The sequence below is a fragment of the Microcaecilia unicolor genome, chromosome 1, assembly GCF_901765095.1.
Source record: "Microcaecilia unicolor chromosome 1, aMicUni1.1, whole genome shotgun sequence".
Taxonomy (NCBI): domain Eukaryota; kingdom Metazoa; phylum Chordata; class Amphibia; order Gymnophiona; family Siphonopidae; genus Microcaecilia; species Microcaecilia unicolor.
The window spans coordinates 118694824-118712482 of record NC_044031.1 but is presented as its reverse complement, the minus strand read 5'-3'; the positions used below and the strand labels follow the sequence as shown (position 1 = coordinate 118712482).

The following is a 17659-nucleotide window of genomic DNA, read 5'->3' as shown; positions in this document are numbered from 1 at the left end:
AGACTACTGCAATCTGCTTCTTGCTGGCCTCCCACTTAGTCACCTCTCCCCTCTCCAGTTGGTTCAAAACTCTGCTGCCCGTCTCATCTTCCGCCAGAGTCGCTTTACTCATACTGCCCCTCTCCTCAAGACCCTTCACTGGCTCCCTATCCGTTTTCGCATCCTGTTCAAACTTCTTCTACTAACCTATAAATGTATTCACTCTGCTGCTCCCCAGTATCTCTCCACACTCGTCCTTCCCTACACCCCTTCCCGTGCACTCCGCTCCATGGATAAATCCTTCTTATCTGTTCCCTTCTCCACTACTGCCAACTCCAGACTTCGCGCCTTCTGTCTCGCTGCACCCTACGCCTGGAATAAACTTCCTGAGCCCCTACGTCTTGCCCCATCCTTGGCCACCTTTAAATCTAGACTGAAAGCCCACCTCTTTAGCATTGCTTTTGACTCGTAACCACTTGTAACCACTCGCCTCCACCTACCCTCCTCTCTTTCTTCCCGTTCACATTAATTGATTTGATTTGCTTACTTTATTTATTTTTTGTCTATTAGATTGTAAGCTCTTTGAGCAGGGACTGTCTTTCTTCTATGTTTGTGCAGCGCTGCGTATGCCTTGTAGCGCTATAGAAATGCTAAATAGTAGTAGTAGTAGTAGTATAAACCATAAAGCTGTATTTCTCTGTTTATTACCCTCCTCTCACCTATCAACACCCATCCTGTTAGAATATCAGTGAAATGTTTTGATGTCCCCATGCATACCCCCACCCTCCCACTCTGTCAGACTGTGAAAGTAATGCTTTGATGTTTCTCTTATATATACTATCTGCTAACACATTTGCTTATTACCGATCTGATGAAGAAGGGCAACCTTCGAAAGCTAATCAAGAAATGTATTAAGTTATGTCCAATAAAAAAGGTATCATCTTATTTTCTTTTCCATGTTTTATTTTGTTTGATTTCTATTGATAACCCAAGTTCAGGAAAAATAGTTCTTAAAAATAAACCACTTAAAGGCATATGAACATCCCAATACAAATATTCACTTGGTAAAAGAGAAGTTTGGCATCTCCTCTAGTGTTTTGACATTCACATCATCTCCACATTTTAACTCAATGCAAAAATAAAAACTACGCTGACTCTATCATCAATTGAAGAGGTGCTGTGAGACGACTTCCAGAGAGGGGGAGAACTTCACCAATATTTGCTGGGAAATTTCTTTTAAATTTGGGGAAAGGCGGACTTAGAATTAAATAGGTAATGTCAGCGACTTTATTTTAAGACACTCTGATCACTTAGCAAAGGCAGTTTATGGATTTTTTTTTTCTTTTTAGCATTTAAAGTTTCTGTTACAGTTCCATAGGCTAGCATTTAAAGAGTCTATTTTAAAGTTATCATAGTATCAGTATAAAGAACAGCTAATAGTCACAGGAAACCTTAATTTAAACTTTCATTGCCACCCACCCACCCCTAGCCTGATTTCTAATTGGCCTTGAACCAATTAGGAGGTTAGAAATATAATTAGGGTATCTGTATCAGCCAATAATTAGCTCTTAGAAATACAGAGGGGCCTTTTCAATATCCCATTCATATGGCAAAAATAATGTTTATCGGAAAAAAATTTAAAAACCAAGTCCATAATGGAAGAAGTAAAAAATGTTTTCTGATATTTGAAAATACACCCAAAAGCGTTTAATAAAAAGACGCACCGCAAATGTCATAGATATTTTGAGAAAAATGTCTCCACCGATCGGAAATATATTACTACTACTACTACTACTATTTAGCATTTCTATAGCGCTACAAGGCGTACGCAGCGCTGCACAAACATAGAAGAAAGACAGTCCCTGCTCAAAGAGCTTACAATCTAATAAACAAAAAATAAAGTAAGCAAATCAAATCAATTAATGTGTACAGGAAGGAGGAGAGGAGGTTACAAGTGGTTACAAGTCAAAAGCAATGTTAAAGAGGTGGGCTTTCAGTCTAGATTTAAAGGTGGCCAAGGATGGGGCAAGACGTAGGGGCTCAGGAAGTTTATTCCAGGCGTAGGGTGCAGCGAGACAGAAGGCGCGAAGTCTGGAGTTGGCAGTAGTGGAGAAGGGAACAGATAAGAAGGAAAACATGCAACAATTGTACTGGTCCCTGTATCGAGAAAACGTCCACAGCAACAGCACCATGTGCAAAACATGCATACATACCCATGCACATGGAACAACATTCCTCAGTGTGCATAGCAATGTCTCTACCCAGGGAGCCTAATTTCTCTGTGCAAGAGTCGGATCTCCTGGTTCTCCCACCACCTGCCACCACAGAACATCTCCATGAGAACACGGATATCAATCAAGAGAAGACTGGAAGGTGAACATGAAGCAGTGCCTCCCAGGATCACATCACTGCTCATGTGCAAGCACCATACATAGGCAGGATCAGATACAGTGAGTTCTTTTTGTTGTTGCAATACATTTTATTGAGCTTCATAAGAACATAATAGTAGCCATACTGGGTCAGTTCAATGGTCCGTCTAGCCCAGTATCCCATTTTCCAAACAGTGGCCAAGCCAGGTCACAAGTACCTGGCAGAAACCTAAATCGTGGCAACACTCCATATTACATACTCCAGGGCAAGCAATTGCTTCCCATATTTGTCTCAATAGCAGACTATGGACTTTCCTCCAGGAATTTGTACAAACCTTTTTTAAACCCACATACACTAACTGCTGTCACCACATCCTCCAACAAAGAGTTCCAGAGCTTAACTATTTGTTGAGTGAAAAAATATTTCCTCTTATTTATTTTAAAAGTATTTTCATGTAACTTCCTCGAGTGTCCCCTAGTCTTTGTACTTTTGGAACGAGTAAATCAATTTACTTCTACTCGTTCTACACCACTCAAGATTTTGTAGACCTCAATCATATCTCCCCTCATCCATCTCTTTTCCATTATAAAGAATAACAAAACATTGGTGAAATAAGAATGTCCAGAATATCCAATGACAAGCAATTATGGGTCCCCCTCCACTAACCATTATATGCTGAAATGAGGGACTTCACGTACCTGGAAATCCTACACCCCCCCTCGCCCCAGCAAGCTGCCCCACACATACATACTGATGGGAGCATTGGAATTCGTTGCCAGAGAATGTGGTTTAAAAAAAATAAAGCATTTAGCTTAGCAGAGTTTTAAAAGATTTGGCTAATTTCTTAAAAGAAAAATATATAAACGGAGGAGTCACTGAATGGTTAGTGCAGCGGGCTCTGATCTTGGCAACTTGAGTTCAATTCCCACTGCAACTCCATGTGACTTTTGGCAAGTCACTTAACCCTACATTGTCCCAGGTACAAAAACTTAAGATTGTGAGCCCTCTAGGGACAGAGAAAATACCTGCATTAGGGATGAATTTTAAATATGGCGCCAAAGATAGCATAATTCTATAAGCTGGAAAAGTATAATTCTGTAAGTCATGCTTAAAGTTAGGCGTGGTTTATAGAATAGTGCATACTCCCAGGAATCATGCCTAACTATAGGCACAGCCATTTGTACCAACTGAAATGTGGTGCAAATGTACGCGCCTAAATTAGGCGCATCCCCCCTCATTCTATAACAATGTGCATAAATGTTAAGAACGCCCTCATTCCACCCATGACCCTCCCATTTCCATGCTCCCTATTTGAACTCACACGTAAAATTTAGGCATGGATCTCATGCCTATATTTATGCACATAAATTCCTATTAAATTTAATTAGTGCCACTAATTGGTTAACAAGCCAATTATCAGACCTAATTAGCTCATTATTCAATTAAATTTTGTGCACAAATTGGAGGCACACCCAAATTTGTGCACACAATATTTAGTCACTTTTCTAGAATTAGGTGGATAATGTGTACAGCACTACATACTCTATAGAAATTATTAGTAGTAGTAAGCTATTATTACACTGGACTTGGTAAAATCCACTGCTTATTTGTAGGGTAAGCAGCATAAAATGTTTTGGGATCTTGCCAGGTACTTGTGACCTGGATTGGCCACTGTTGATAACAAGATGCTGGGTTTGGTGGACCTTCAGTCTATCTCAGTATGGCATTACTTATATTATTATGCCCCCCTTTTGCACCAGTATAATTGATTTCCCTCAGATCTAACTTCACATTCTAGTAAGTCCTGAGCTCTCTATTGCCACTTTGCATGTATGCACCATACTCTTATGTAAGCAGGCATAAAAGGAAGCTTTTGCGTGTTTCCCATCCACCACAAAAAACAAACATTAGAGGGAACTTCAGTAGACAATATTTTGGATGATAAAATGAACCCTCAAATAATCAATCCATAGCTGCAAAAACAAGAACAAAACTTTCACTAAGGATCAAACTTCTTGAAAGTTAGCACACTGGTTCCAAAATGTATATGAACAGTCAGAAAGTGATCTTCAAGAAGTCCTTGTAGTCACTGAAATTTCAAGGGAAACATGCATTCTGAAACAATTGAAAACACACTCCAGTTACCATATCTAGTACTGGTGCTGTTTCTAATCTGTGCAATTTCATTTTGGAAGGCTTCTTCGTCTTAGATCTCTCAACGACACTAGCCAAATTAGAAAAGCTGACCAACATGAAGTTACAAGAAACAACAAGGCAAACAATCCACAAACTCCAATGTGGAAATAACCAAAGCAGATCAGTGATCAGTCCAAAAACCACTCTTTATTGTAGAAACTCAATCAAATAAAAATGCACGACACAGGCAGTGTTTTGCCCAAGAGGGCTGCATCAGGGGCTATACTGTAATCTTCATCACTGAAAAAAACTAGATAGTGTGTTTGTGAACTTCCACAATACAGAATTGGAAATCAATTGAGTATGGTATTAAGGCAGATAAAAACCAGCACAATCACTACTTAAAAGTGAAAGGAGCTCTTCAAACAAATGGCAGCGTGCTCCCATACACTGTAGTTTCGATACTACAGTGTATGGGAGCATTGAGGTGGTGGTAAGGACTCCCGTGCTAACCCAGCAGTAACAGGGCAGCCCACGGCACTGCCTGATCACTGCCAGGTACACTCTGGCACCACAAAAATAAATATATTTTTCTAGCACTGGATATGACGGCATGCCAGGGGTGGGAAGTACAACCAGGCTGCTGTGGTAGCCCAGCGGTACTTCCTGTTTAGCAAGCAGTAAGCCCGCGTTGGGCTTACTGCTGCTTAGTAAAAGGGGCTCAGAATTTTCAAGGAGGCATGGTTTGGACATTGGCATGTACACTGCTCCGAGATAGATGTGTCAGCTAACTGCTTGTTTGGATCTGGAGTTTGCACCAGTCATTGAAGGGGCAATGTGCTTACCTCTCTGGTGTTGAAAACCATGACAAAAGTTGTTTTGCTCAGCTTTTTTTGGATGTCCAGTTTATAAAATCAGACAGATACATGCATAGGTTGCAACATCAGCACTTAATTTGAGTAAATGTCAGCATTTAACTGAGCACTTAAGCTGCACATGCATTTTCTTACTCTTATCTGTTTTTAACAAAACGCTCCACATTCAGCATATATTTTGTATAATACAGGAAATTGTGAATGTCCCAGCTTGAATGCTTCACTTGCCACATAGACACATCCACTGATTCTATAAGGGTCACCAAATGTTGCGTGCTCATAATGGGACACGATCCTGAGTTGTGCATGCAACTAAACTGGTTAACAAACATTTAACAGTCAATAATTGGATGCTAACAATTATTGATGTTAATTGACAGCAATTGAGCCTTGCACATGCAAATTGTTTTGTGCTAGTCTATAACACAGGTTGCCCAAATCCTATAGCATGAAATCCAAAAGGGGGCAAGGCCATGGGAGGGGCATGGGCAGATCAGGGCCATTCCAAAACGTTGCACGCTGTGTTATACAATTGCGTGGAAGTGCACCCAACTTGCATGCCAGGAATTACACCAAGCTTCAGCTGGCGTAAGTCCTCACGGCCAAAGCTGGGCATGGGAATACGCGCTCTGTGCTTATCCCGGAGAGCCCGTTATAGATTTTTTTCAGGCTCCTAATTTTCAGTGCCATTTACTGAATCCAGTCGTATATGCGAAATCAAGCTTCACTTGCATTCTGCTGTAGTAATGTGAATTCTCTTATTTGTATAAAGCTAGATTATGGCTTTAATTGGTGATTTTTAAAGTCTCTAATGTGGCGTGAATAATGAGGTAAGGAACAGGGGATATGCAATGATTAGGATACAATAAAAAATTAAGTATGCATAAAATCTAAGAATGTACATACAACTTGTACATATTAAAAGGTCTAATACTCTGAAACCTCTGATATGAACTGAAAAAATGCCCCACATATTGGAGAAAAGTACAAAAAAATCTGAAAATGAGTCAAAAAATGTCTTTCCTGTGCACATAACTAGTAGAGAAATCTATCTGGGTTGCTTCCTATTTCAAAGTTCCACTCTGTGAGCAAATAGATTCATGTATTAAGACTGATTATATGGTAATTTATTTTAAAATTTAGTTAAAGTATATATTTAGTTAACATGACTACTACAAAATTAGGTCAGATATTCATTATATTTCTTTCTCTGTTATGAAATATACACTGATAATTAAAATGTACCTGGTTCTCGAGACTGCCATGCCACTGTGAATCCTCCTCTGCTGATTGAGTGATCCGAACGGAACCAGAAATACAGGGAATTATGGGTGCTGAAGAGTTCAGTAGGAACAGATGTGCCACAGTATTTTCCTATCATGAATTCTGAGGCTGACCCTCCATCATGAATCTGAAGGAAGTCAAATCTACACCTACTGCTTTCCTCCAAGTGGAAGAATGGAAAAGAAATGCGAAGGATCTAGTGAGAGAAAAAAAACCCCATAGTATCATATCTACATTCTTAAATATCTATAGAAATAAGATATATGAACAATATTCATAATATCCACCTATGTAGTTATTATAACAGCTTTCAAGACCACACAAGGGGGGGGGGGATATTCTATATATGGCGCCTGAAAAAGCCATGCTGAAAATAGTTACGCCTAGGTGTATTCTCTAAAGTACACCTAAATTTTATAGAATAGGTTTAACTTTCTGCATGATACATAGAATATGCCAAGTAGCTGACCATGTGACCAAATTTGGCCACGTTCATTTAGGCCACATTTTACTTGATGTAAATCCAGATGCCTAAATTAGGAGCAGAGCAGGTGTATTCTATAATAATGTGCATAAATTAAAGAAACGCCCCTGCCCCGCCCATGGCCACACCCCTTTTCAATTATACAAGAAAATTTAGATGCATCACGTTATAGAATACACTTAGCATGTGTGTAAATCTCAATTAATGCTAATAATTGTTTGTTAACATCCAATTAACAGCGCTGATTAGCTAACCAATTAAGTTTGCGCACTGTTATAGAATGTGCTCTGGTTTCCGCGTGGAATTTCAGGTGCCATATATAGAATCTGGGGGAAGGTGTATTCATGACATCTAAAAAAGGGGCCTCTATGGTCCTGAAAACTCCTGTAAAAATATCCCTCTTAATATTCAACAAGAGTTAACTGGATAGGACCATGACAATTCAAATGAATGTACATTCCTAATATATAGTCAGTTTGATTTGGAATGATGTCTATGTATAATTTGTATTTTTCTGTTTCTTGATTGTGTGGGTTGTAATTTGCTATGAACCAGAGGCGTAGCCAGACACCCAATTTTGGGTGGGCCTGGGCCCAAGATGGGTGGGCAGAAGAACACCATCTTGTCCCACAAGCGATTTGGTCTGTCCCCCTCTCACCTGCATGCCATATGGTCTCTCAAACATCCTCCCTCCCCCACATACCTTTTAAATAGCAGATTTTCACTGGCAGCAAGCAGCAACTAATACACACTGCTTATGTTAGCCCCACAGCCTTCCCTGTGATGCAATTTCCTGTTTCCGCATAGGCGGGAATACATCAGAGGGAAGGCTGTGGGGCCAGTGCAAACAGTATGTATCAGTCGCTGCTTACTGCAGGCGAAGATCTGCTATTTACAAGGTATGCAGGAGGGAGAGTAGTTGGGAGTTTTCGGCTGCTGGGGCTTGGGAATCCCTGCCAGTCACATCATAGGTGTGCTGCTACTGGGTGGGCCTGAGCCCAAAGTGGGTGGGCCTGGGCCCACTCTTGGCTACGCCACTGCTATGAACAATGGATTGGTGGGATATATGCATTTTAACATAAACAAATAAATCAAAATTCATGCACTAAGTATTTACCAAGGAAGAGAGTGGGAGATAGGTGGGAATGGGCAAGTTATGGCATGGTAGGTGCCATATGGTAAGTTACAATGCACTATCACAGCTATAAATTATTTATTTATTAAAAAACTTCTATTTCCCACGATCCCAATGATCTAGGTGGATCACAAATCACATATACATAATAAATGAATCACAAACTACTAATATGAAAAACAGAACATTTTAAAACATATATACCATTTACAAATAATCTTTAAAAATACAGTCAATGCACTGCAAAAACCTTTTTCTGCCTGATTCAAGCATTCTCTTGTATGCCTGGAAAAAGAGGAATGTTTTTAGCTCTCTTTTAAACTCTCATGCTCCAAATTCTTTTCAACCTCAGAGGCAATTTATTGCAGAATAAGGGGTCTGCAATGTAAAAAGATGAGTTTCTAAACTCAGTTAATTTTAGCACCTGATGCACTTATGACAAAGGCAGCCAAAAGACTTCCCTTGAATAGCATTCCAGAAATCCCCCACCCCCAAAACCTTTCCAACATCGCCAATAATATCCAAAAGTCTGAACCCCCTTAACATTTATCATGAGCTTCCCTGGTGGCTAGTAAGGCACAGAAGTGATTCCTGGATGCTCCTGCTAGGGGTATGTAGCCAAAAATTTTTTGTCTTATTTCATCGTGTGTTATTTGCAGGAATTTTTGTTTTGTTTGTTTTTATTTAGAGCAATATCATTAGTTGTGCACACTTTTTTGAAAGTGAGCATTCATCCAAAAGTGTAAACTATTAGTGCTCACTCTTTCCCAATAATGTGTGCTCTTTTGAAAAAGTTAACACTATTTATAAAACAGGAAAAAATCTTGACATTTTGAGGGTTTTCCTGTTGCTTTGGGTAAAAATTGACATGAAGGGTTAGATTCTATACAGCACGTCTACAAAAAATCGGCATCTATTTGCGGACGACACAAAGATAGCCCATAGACTGGATACCCCAGAGGAAGTAGAAACTATGAGAAGAAAACTCCAAAAATTAAGTACATAAGTAATGCCACACTGGGAAAGACCAAGGGTCCATCGAGCCCATCATCCTGTCCATGACAGCGGCCAATCCAGGCCAAGGGCACCTGGCAAGCTTCCCAAACATACAAACATTCTATACATGTTATTCCTGGAATTGTGGATTTTTCCCAAGTCCATTTAGTAGTGGTTTATGGACTTGTCCTTTAGGAAACCATCTAACCCCTTTTTAAACTCTGCTAAGCTAACCGCCTTTACCACGTTCTCCGGCAACGAATTCCAGAGTTTAATTATGCGTTGGCTGAAGAAATATTTTCTCCGATTTGTTTTAAATTTACTACACTGTAGTTTCATCGCATGCCCCTCCAATTAGAAGAATGGTCAAAGGTCTGGCAGTTAAAATTTAATCACAACATATATATTTTATATATATCTGGTTTCTGCTATCTTATAAATAAACTATATGGAGAAACCTATAAGCTTCTATATACTATTTAAAAATCTTTTTTAATTTTTATGTGTAGTGCTCAATTAAAAAAAATATTTTAATAGTATTTACAAGCTTATAGGTTTCTTCATATAGTTTAGTTAAAATTTAATGCCAAGAAGTGCAGAATGATGCATTTGGGGTGCATAATTCCAAATGAGATGTACCAAATAGGAAGAAAGAGATTGATAAGCACAACTCAGGAGAAGGACCTTGGGGTGATGGTGTCTGACGATCTCAAGGTAGTGAAAAAATGCAACAAGGCAGTGCCACGGCCAGAAGGATGCTAGGCTGCATAGACAGGGGTATAACCAGCAGAAGAAAGGAGGTGGTGATGCCCCTGTACAAGTTGTTGGTGAGGCCTCATTTGAAGTATTGTGTTTAGTTTTGGAGGCCATACCTTGCTAAGGACGTAAAAAGACTTGAAGTGGTTCAGAAACAAGTGACCAAAACGGTATGGGGTTTGAATTGCAAGACACATGAGGAGAGACTTGAGGTCCTGAACATGTATACCCAGGAGGATTGGAAGAGATGGGTGATAAGATACATTCAAATATTTGAAAGGTATAAATCTACCAACAAACATTTTCTAGAGACGGGAAAGTGGTAGAACTAGAAGACATGAACTGGGGTTGCAGGCGGGCCAACTCAGGAATAATGTTAGGAAATACTTTTTCACGGAGAGGGTGGTAGATAGCTGGAATGCCTTACCGTGGGAGGTGGTGGAGATGAAATTAATAGTAACAGAATTCAAAAATGTGTGGGATAAATATTGAAAAGAGGGGACCTACTTGATAGGCGATGGGGAAGGGGGGAGGAGGGTAAAAGGAGGGTAAAGGGAGAGGGTGCAAGATGACTAGGTTATCAGACAGGTTGAACGTTGAGTTTGATAATTGTACTATGTTCAAAAACTTGATTTTTTGATGATGTAATGTTTTGATCTATTGCACGTATAAATAAAGAATTTTAAAAAAATGTGTGGGATAAACACAAAGGAATCCTGTATAGAAGATGGGAAACCAAACAAGTTTAGTGGTAATTAGATGGCAACGCCAGTAATTGGGAAACAAAGCCAGTGCTAGGCAGACTTCTACGGTCTGTGCCCTGATTGTAGCTGGACAGATTCAGCTTCCGTAACTGGAGGACAAGGCCAGTGCTGGGCAGACTTCTATGGTCTGTGCCATGAAAATGGCAAGGATAAATCAAGATCAAGTATACGTATCATACCTTATGCTATGAGTTTATCTTGTTGGGCAGACTGGATGAACTGTATATGTCTTTATCTGTCATCATCTACTATGTTACTATGAAAAAACCATACTTAAGTAGTATTCTAGAAGCTGCGAAAAAAGTTCAGCATGGTTTATAGAATAACGCTTAAGCGGAGAGTTCATGAGTAAAATTAAGCGCCATTTGCGCAAATGAAAATGTGGTGCAAATGCCTGTACCTAAATTTACACACGGAGCACCGATATTCTATAATTACATGTGCAACTCAAAACCACACTCCTGATCCGCCCCAAAATGTCCATGACCCTTCCATTTCTTTGTCCCCTTTTTTGGGCTCTAGATTAATTTTAGGCGCAGATGCCGTGCCTAAGTGTATGTGCGTTAGACCTAATTAAATCTAATTAGTGCCAATAATTGCTTGTTAAAAGCCAGTTATTGGCACTAATTTGTTCATTATTCTATTAAATTGCGTGCGCAAATTGGGGGCATGCCTAAATATGCACGGTCAATTTTGGCAACTTTTATAGAATCGGGGGGAAATGACGTGCAAAATGACAGAGATAAGTATCTTTTGATGCGTTGAAGCACAGCACGAGTATTTGAAACAAGTGGTAAGTCAGTCAGAGGCCCTTTTACTAAGCCGTGTAAGTGCCTACAAGTACCCAACACGTGGCAATTCTGAGTTACCGGTAGCCCTTGCGGTAATTTAATTTCTTACACACACCAGAAAATATTTTTATTTTCTGATGCGCGGGCGGTAATCAGGCGATAATCGGCATTTTACACGCGTCGACCATTACTGCCTGGTTACTGCATGAGACCTTGTTGCTAGGTCAATGGCTGGAGTAAGGTCTCAGACCCAAAATGGACGCATAGCAATTTTCATTTTGCCGCACGTCCATTTCCGGCAAAAATTTTGAAAAAGGCATTTTTTTTTACAGGTGCACTGAAAAATGATTCTCTGTGTGCCCAAAACACACGTCTACACTACCGCAGGCCAATTTTCAGCACGCCTTAGTAAAAGGGGCCCTCAATTAGTTTAATAGTTTGGCTAAATGTCTACTGCTGCTGCTTGGTAAAAGGTATTGAAAGTCATTTATTTTCTACAGATGATTCAAATGCAAGATATTTTTCTTGGGATGTCTGGGTTTTAATTTGGAAACAGTACTGTACACAGCCCTTAAATCCACTTTCAGTTAGCATAAAAAGAGTGATGTATACTGAATTACATTGTTCAAATGTTGATGAATCTCAGTCTTTTATTTAAAAGGACTCAACCACTCTATCAAAGAAACTCCTCCCAATGTCTAATTAGTGGATGTTGCTCTGTGGTACTCATTCATGCATATGATTATTGGATGAAAGCCTCTGTAAGTCCCCGGTCACTGAATTGGTGTCTTGTGACTCATGAGAACCGATTTCTTCATTGGCTCAAAATCTCCGTTGGGTTAATTCAAATTTTTGAACATTGTGTTTTTTTCTTTTTTTGATTTTTAATTAAATTTTATATATCGATTTCAATAAATCATTCAGCATATACTAAGCATATAGCACTTATCTTAATTGACAGGGTCCCATTTTGCTGTGTCAGCTTTGTCAAGGAGAACCTCGTGCTTATGCCCACAGAGGCTTTCCTCCAATAATCATATGCATGAATGAGTACCACAGATGAATCTCAGTCTCCATTTAAAATACCCTGGGGTCGATATTTAGTGCGATTTAAATAGGCAGAAACGGCTCCTGGCTAGTTAAATCACCTGGCCGTTCGGGCTAATCGGTCATTTTTCAGTGGCATTTAACCGGTTAGCTCTGCTTTTTTTAAAAAACATGATTAATGTGGAACTCAAAACTGTCTATTTTGGGGGCTTTCCAGGAGTGAAATCAGTACTTGGCTGGTTAATTGCTGATATTCAGAACTTAACCAGCCAGGATAACTGCATAAATAGAGCCGCATAAAAGTCACTCACGAGGTCTTTTTACAAAGGCGGACTGAAAATGGACTGAGGTAGTGTAGGTGCGTGTTTTGGGCGCGCGCAGATCCATTTTTCAGCGCGCCTGTAACAAAGGACTTTTTTATTTTTGCCAAAAGTGGACTTGCAGCAAGATCAAAATTGGTGCGCATCTATTTTGGGTCTGAGACCTTACCGCCAGCCATTGACTTAGCAGTAAGGTCTCTTGCATTAACCGTGCGGTAATTGCCTACGAGCGTCAAGTCGGAGTTACCGCCTGATTTTCAGCATCCGCCAGAAAATAAAATGTATTTTCTGGCGCACGTAGCGGACATGCGTAAAAATTGGCGTGCGTTGGGCACGTGTAGGTACCTATGTGGCTTAGTAAAAGAGCCTCTAAGTGCGTATATGAAAACTTAACCATATATGTATTAGCTGGCTTCACAAACCTGGAAATTCAATGCCAATGCTTGGACATGGCCTGGCATTGAATTTCCAGGTTTAGTCACCTGCTGAATATTGGGCCTCCTGTTTACAAATAACATTATTTATTTATTTATTTATTTATTTATTTATTTATTTATTTATTTATGTATTTATTTATTTATTTGGATTTTGCTCACACCTTTTTCAGCAGTAGCTCAAATTGAGGCATATTTTCAAAGCACTTTGGGAGGCTAAGTTCCATAGGTTTCTATGGAACTTTGGGAGGCTAAGTGCTTTGAAAATAAGCCTCCTTAAGGTGAGTTACATTCAGGTGCACTGGATATTTCTCTGTCCCAGGAGGGCTCACAATCTAAGTTTGTACCTGAGGAAATGGAGGGTTAAGTGACTTGCCCAAGATCACAAGGAGCAGCAGTGGGATTTGAACTGGCCACCTCTGAATTTCAAGCCTGGTGCTCTAACCACTAGGTTACTCCACTCACATTCATATTATGGCTGGACACATTACTCCCCTGTGCACTTTGTATAGGAAACTTAACCATTCAAAAAGCTGTTATCGGTGTACATTGTTTTTATTACTTCTTTGACAGGGCCACTTAGTCCTCATGTTATATACTACAGATGCTGGTAGTGTTGATCTGATAAACTGATAGTTCCCAGGCTTTCTACCACTCTCTGGAAGTTACTCAGGATGAGAGACACTCTTAGTTTGCATCCTAATGTATGTTGGTTACCTTGCCAGGGTCAGTCTGGACAACCCAAGCACAGCTGACCTGGTGATCGTACTGCTCACTGCCTGGATTATTGGGGTAACTGAAAGTGCCAGAAGATCCCCGGAGATACCCGCCACAGACTGCAGTTGAAAAAAACACAGAAAAGAAAATAACAGAATATTACAGCTGGGCTTTTTGGGAAGGAAATGCATGAGAAAGACAATGGCTGGAAACTCCCTAGCATTCAGACTGAATCACTTCAGCTTTTATCACACAAATTTATTTCAGACTCATATTTGTTTCCATTTTCATAATCAATGAACTACGCATGTGGTACCCGATTTGCATTATATAATTGTTTATGTATTATAAAATACAATGGCTATATTGAATTTTACAATCTGGTCACTAACAGGACAATTGTATGAACTAGATGCTCATAAGTACATAAGTATTGCCATACTGGGAAAGACCAAAGGTCCATCAAGCCCAGCATCCTGTTTCCAACAGTGGCCAATCCAGGTCACAAATACCCAGCAAGATCCCAAAAATGTACAAAACATTTTATACTGCTTGTCCCAGAAATAGTGGATTTTCCCCAAGTCCAATTTAACAATGGTCTATGGACTTTTCCTTTAGGAAGCCATCCAAACCTTTTTTAAACTCTGCTAAGCTAACCACCTGTACCACATTCTCCGGCAACAAATACCAGAGTTTAATTACACGCTGAGTGAAGAAAAATTTTCTCTGATTTGTTTTAAATTTACTACTTTGTAGCTTCATCGCATGCCCCCTAGTCCTAGTATTTTTGGAAAGCGTAAACAGACGCTTCACATCTACCCGTTCAACTCCACTCATTATTTTATAGACCTCTATCATATCTCACATTTCCACATGTTCATAAATGTTTATAATATTAGGATATACATGTAGATGTGTACATGTATGAATGTATATGCAACCACTCAAAGTGGAGGAACGCTTAATCCCTATGGGTGTCAACACAGAAAAATCCAAAAAGTAGGGTAGACTGGCTCTTCCAAGAAACCAGGGGAGATGCTTGCTCAAAAAGGTGATCTTTATTGAAAATCATCAAACAATTTTCAATAAAGATCACCTTTTTGAGCAAGCGTCTCCCCTGGTTTCTCAGAAGAGCCAGTCTGCCCTACTTTTTGGATTTTTCTGGGAGTATATGCAGGCGTGCAGTCTAAGCGCTAGTCTGCAAGTACCCGTTAAACTTACACAACTTGGATTTTACAAGAAAGGTGTATAAAGGGGCGAAGCATGGCAGGGCTCCCAGTAATCACAGTAGCTCACAATATTCTCTATCTGCAGCACTTAGATGCTAACGCAGCAGCTCTGTACTTGTGCCTATATGTTAAGCATTTATCTTAGTACACCTGCTGTATTTTATAAAATAGGCTCCCAGCACAGCTGTGGGTGTCCTGTTATAGAATTGTCTCCTAAGGAGGTAATTCTCTAACTTTGTGCCCAAGTGGAGCCTGTTCTATAAAAGGAAAATACTAGTGTATCCGAGTATACATACATTTCTGTGGTTAGGCACGACCACTTAAGCCAAGCATTGAGCTGGTGTAAAAGCTCAAGCCTAGATACCAGAGATGTGCACATAAAGACAGTGGCGTTCCAAGGGCGGATGGGTGCGGCCTGTTCTGGGTGCATCTCGAGGGCATGCAGTACAAGTTTATTCTATAGGAAATATAGATGTCTATGTTCTTTTATAGAATAGTGGCATAACTGGGTATTAACATACCTGATCTTTAAGTGATCACTTCCACTAGCCATACAGCTGGGGTAAGCACTTAAATACAGCAGATATCCTCAAACTTACAGTATTCTTCAAGGTGCACACATAAGTGGGAGCCCTGCTTATGTCCTGCCCATGTTCTGCTGCTGTGTACACCTCCTTGCAAATATTAAGTTAAGCACCTTTCTGCTTAGATGGCATGTAGGTGTGCAGATAAGCTCATAAATATGAGCATTTTAAATATTTACACATAGCAGGACGAGGAATGTAATGAATAAAACTTTTATTCTTCAGGACCCGACACAGCACTGTGTTTCGGCATAAAGCCTGCATCAGGGCTCTCTACATGAAATATAGAAAAAATGTAATCGCTGGAAAACAGTCTTGATAAAGACGTGATCCTTCACTGTGCGATACATGCTTACCCCACTTTTTTGGATCACCTCTTTATCAAGACTGTTTTCCAGTGATTACATTTTTTCTATATTTCATGTAGAGAGCCCTGATGCAGGCTTTACGCCGAAACACAGTGCTGTGTCGGGTCCTGAAGAATAAAGGTTTATTCATTACATTCCTCGTCCTGCTGGTCACACTACTCCTTTCTCTGGTATCTGTTGACGTGGAGGGGCATAATCGAAAGGGACACCCAAATTTTGCTGAGGACGTCCTCGCAAAACGTCCCGGTGGAGGGGCGAGGAAACCCGTATTATCGAAATAAGATGGACGTCCATGTTTCATTTTGATAATACGGTCAAGGATGCCCAAATCCTGAAATTTAGGTCGTCCTTAGAGATGGCCGTCCCTAGACTTGGTCATTTCTGATTTTCGGCAATAATGGAAACCAAGGACACCCATCTCAGAAACGACCAAATGCAAGCCCTTTGGTCATGGGAGGAGCCAGCATTCGAAATGCACTGGTCCCCCTGACATGCCAGGACACCAATCGGGAACCCTAGGGGGCACTGCAGTGGACTTCATAAATTGCTCCTAGGTATATAGCTCCCTTACCTTGTGTCCTGAGCCCCCCCAAATCCCCCCAAAACCCACTACCCACAACTGTACACCACTATCATAGCCCTTATGGGTGAAGGGGGGCATCATAATGTGGGTACAGTGGGTTTGTGGTGGGTTTTGGAGGGCTCACTTTTACCACCACAAGTGTAACAGGTAGGAGGGGATGGGCCTGGGTCCGCCTGCCTGAAGTGCACTGCACCCACTAAAACTGCTCCAGGGACCTGCCTACTACTGTGATGGACCTGAGTATGACATTTGAGGCTGGCATAGAGGCTGGCAAAAAATATTTTTAAAGATGTTTTTTTAGTTTGGGAGGGGGTTAGTGACCACTGGGGGAGTAAGGGGAGGTCATCCCAGATTCTCTCCGGTTGTCATCTGGTCAGTTTGGGCACCTTTTTGTGCCTTGGTCGTAAAAAAAACAGGACCAAGTAAAGTTGTCCAAGTGCTCGTCAGGGACGCCCTTTTTTTTCCATTATGGGTCGAGGACGTCCATGTGTTAGGCACGCCCAAGTCCCGCCTTCACTACGCCTCCGACACGCCCCCGTGAACTTTGGTCGTCCTCGTGACGGAAAGCAGTTGGGGATGCCCAAAATCAGCTTTTGATTATACCGATTTGGGCAACCCTGTGAGAGGGACGCCCATTTTCCGATTTGTGTCGAAAGAGGGGCACCCTTCTCTTTCGAAAATGAGCCTGATAGTGGAATACAGTCCTCCACTTTTGTGGTGTTCCTCCAAATATTTACACATGACATGCACATAAATATCAACACCTAAATTATATAACTGTCTCTGTACATGTGTCTTATTCCTGCC

General features: G+C 40.6%; 1 protein-coding gene across 2 annotated transcripts in view; it reads right to left on the bottom strand.

The window, feature by feature from the left end:
- The window catches only part of CUBN (cubilin), a 697556-nt gene that overhangs the window by 617566 nt on the left and 62331 nt on the right, over positions 1-17659 (bottom strand). For both annotated transcript variants that reach the window (XM_030199596.1, XM_030199602.1), the window contains exons 13-14: positions 14089-14207; positions 6606-6840 (exon numbers count right to left, since the gene is read on the bottom strand). In XM_030199596.1, coding sequence (XP_030055456.1) covers positions 6606-6840; positions 14089-14207 — 354 coding nt within the window. The remainder of the gene's footprint in view (positions 1-6605; positions 6841-14088; positions 14208-17659) is intronic.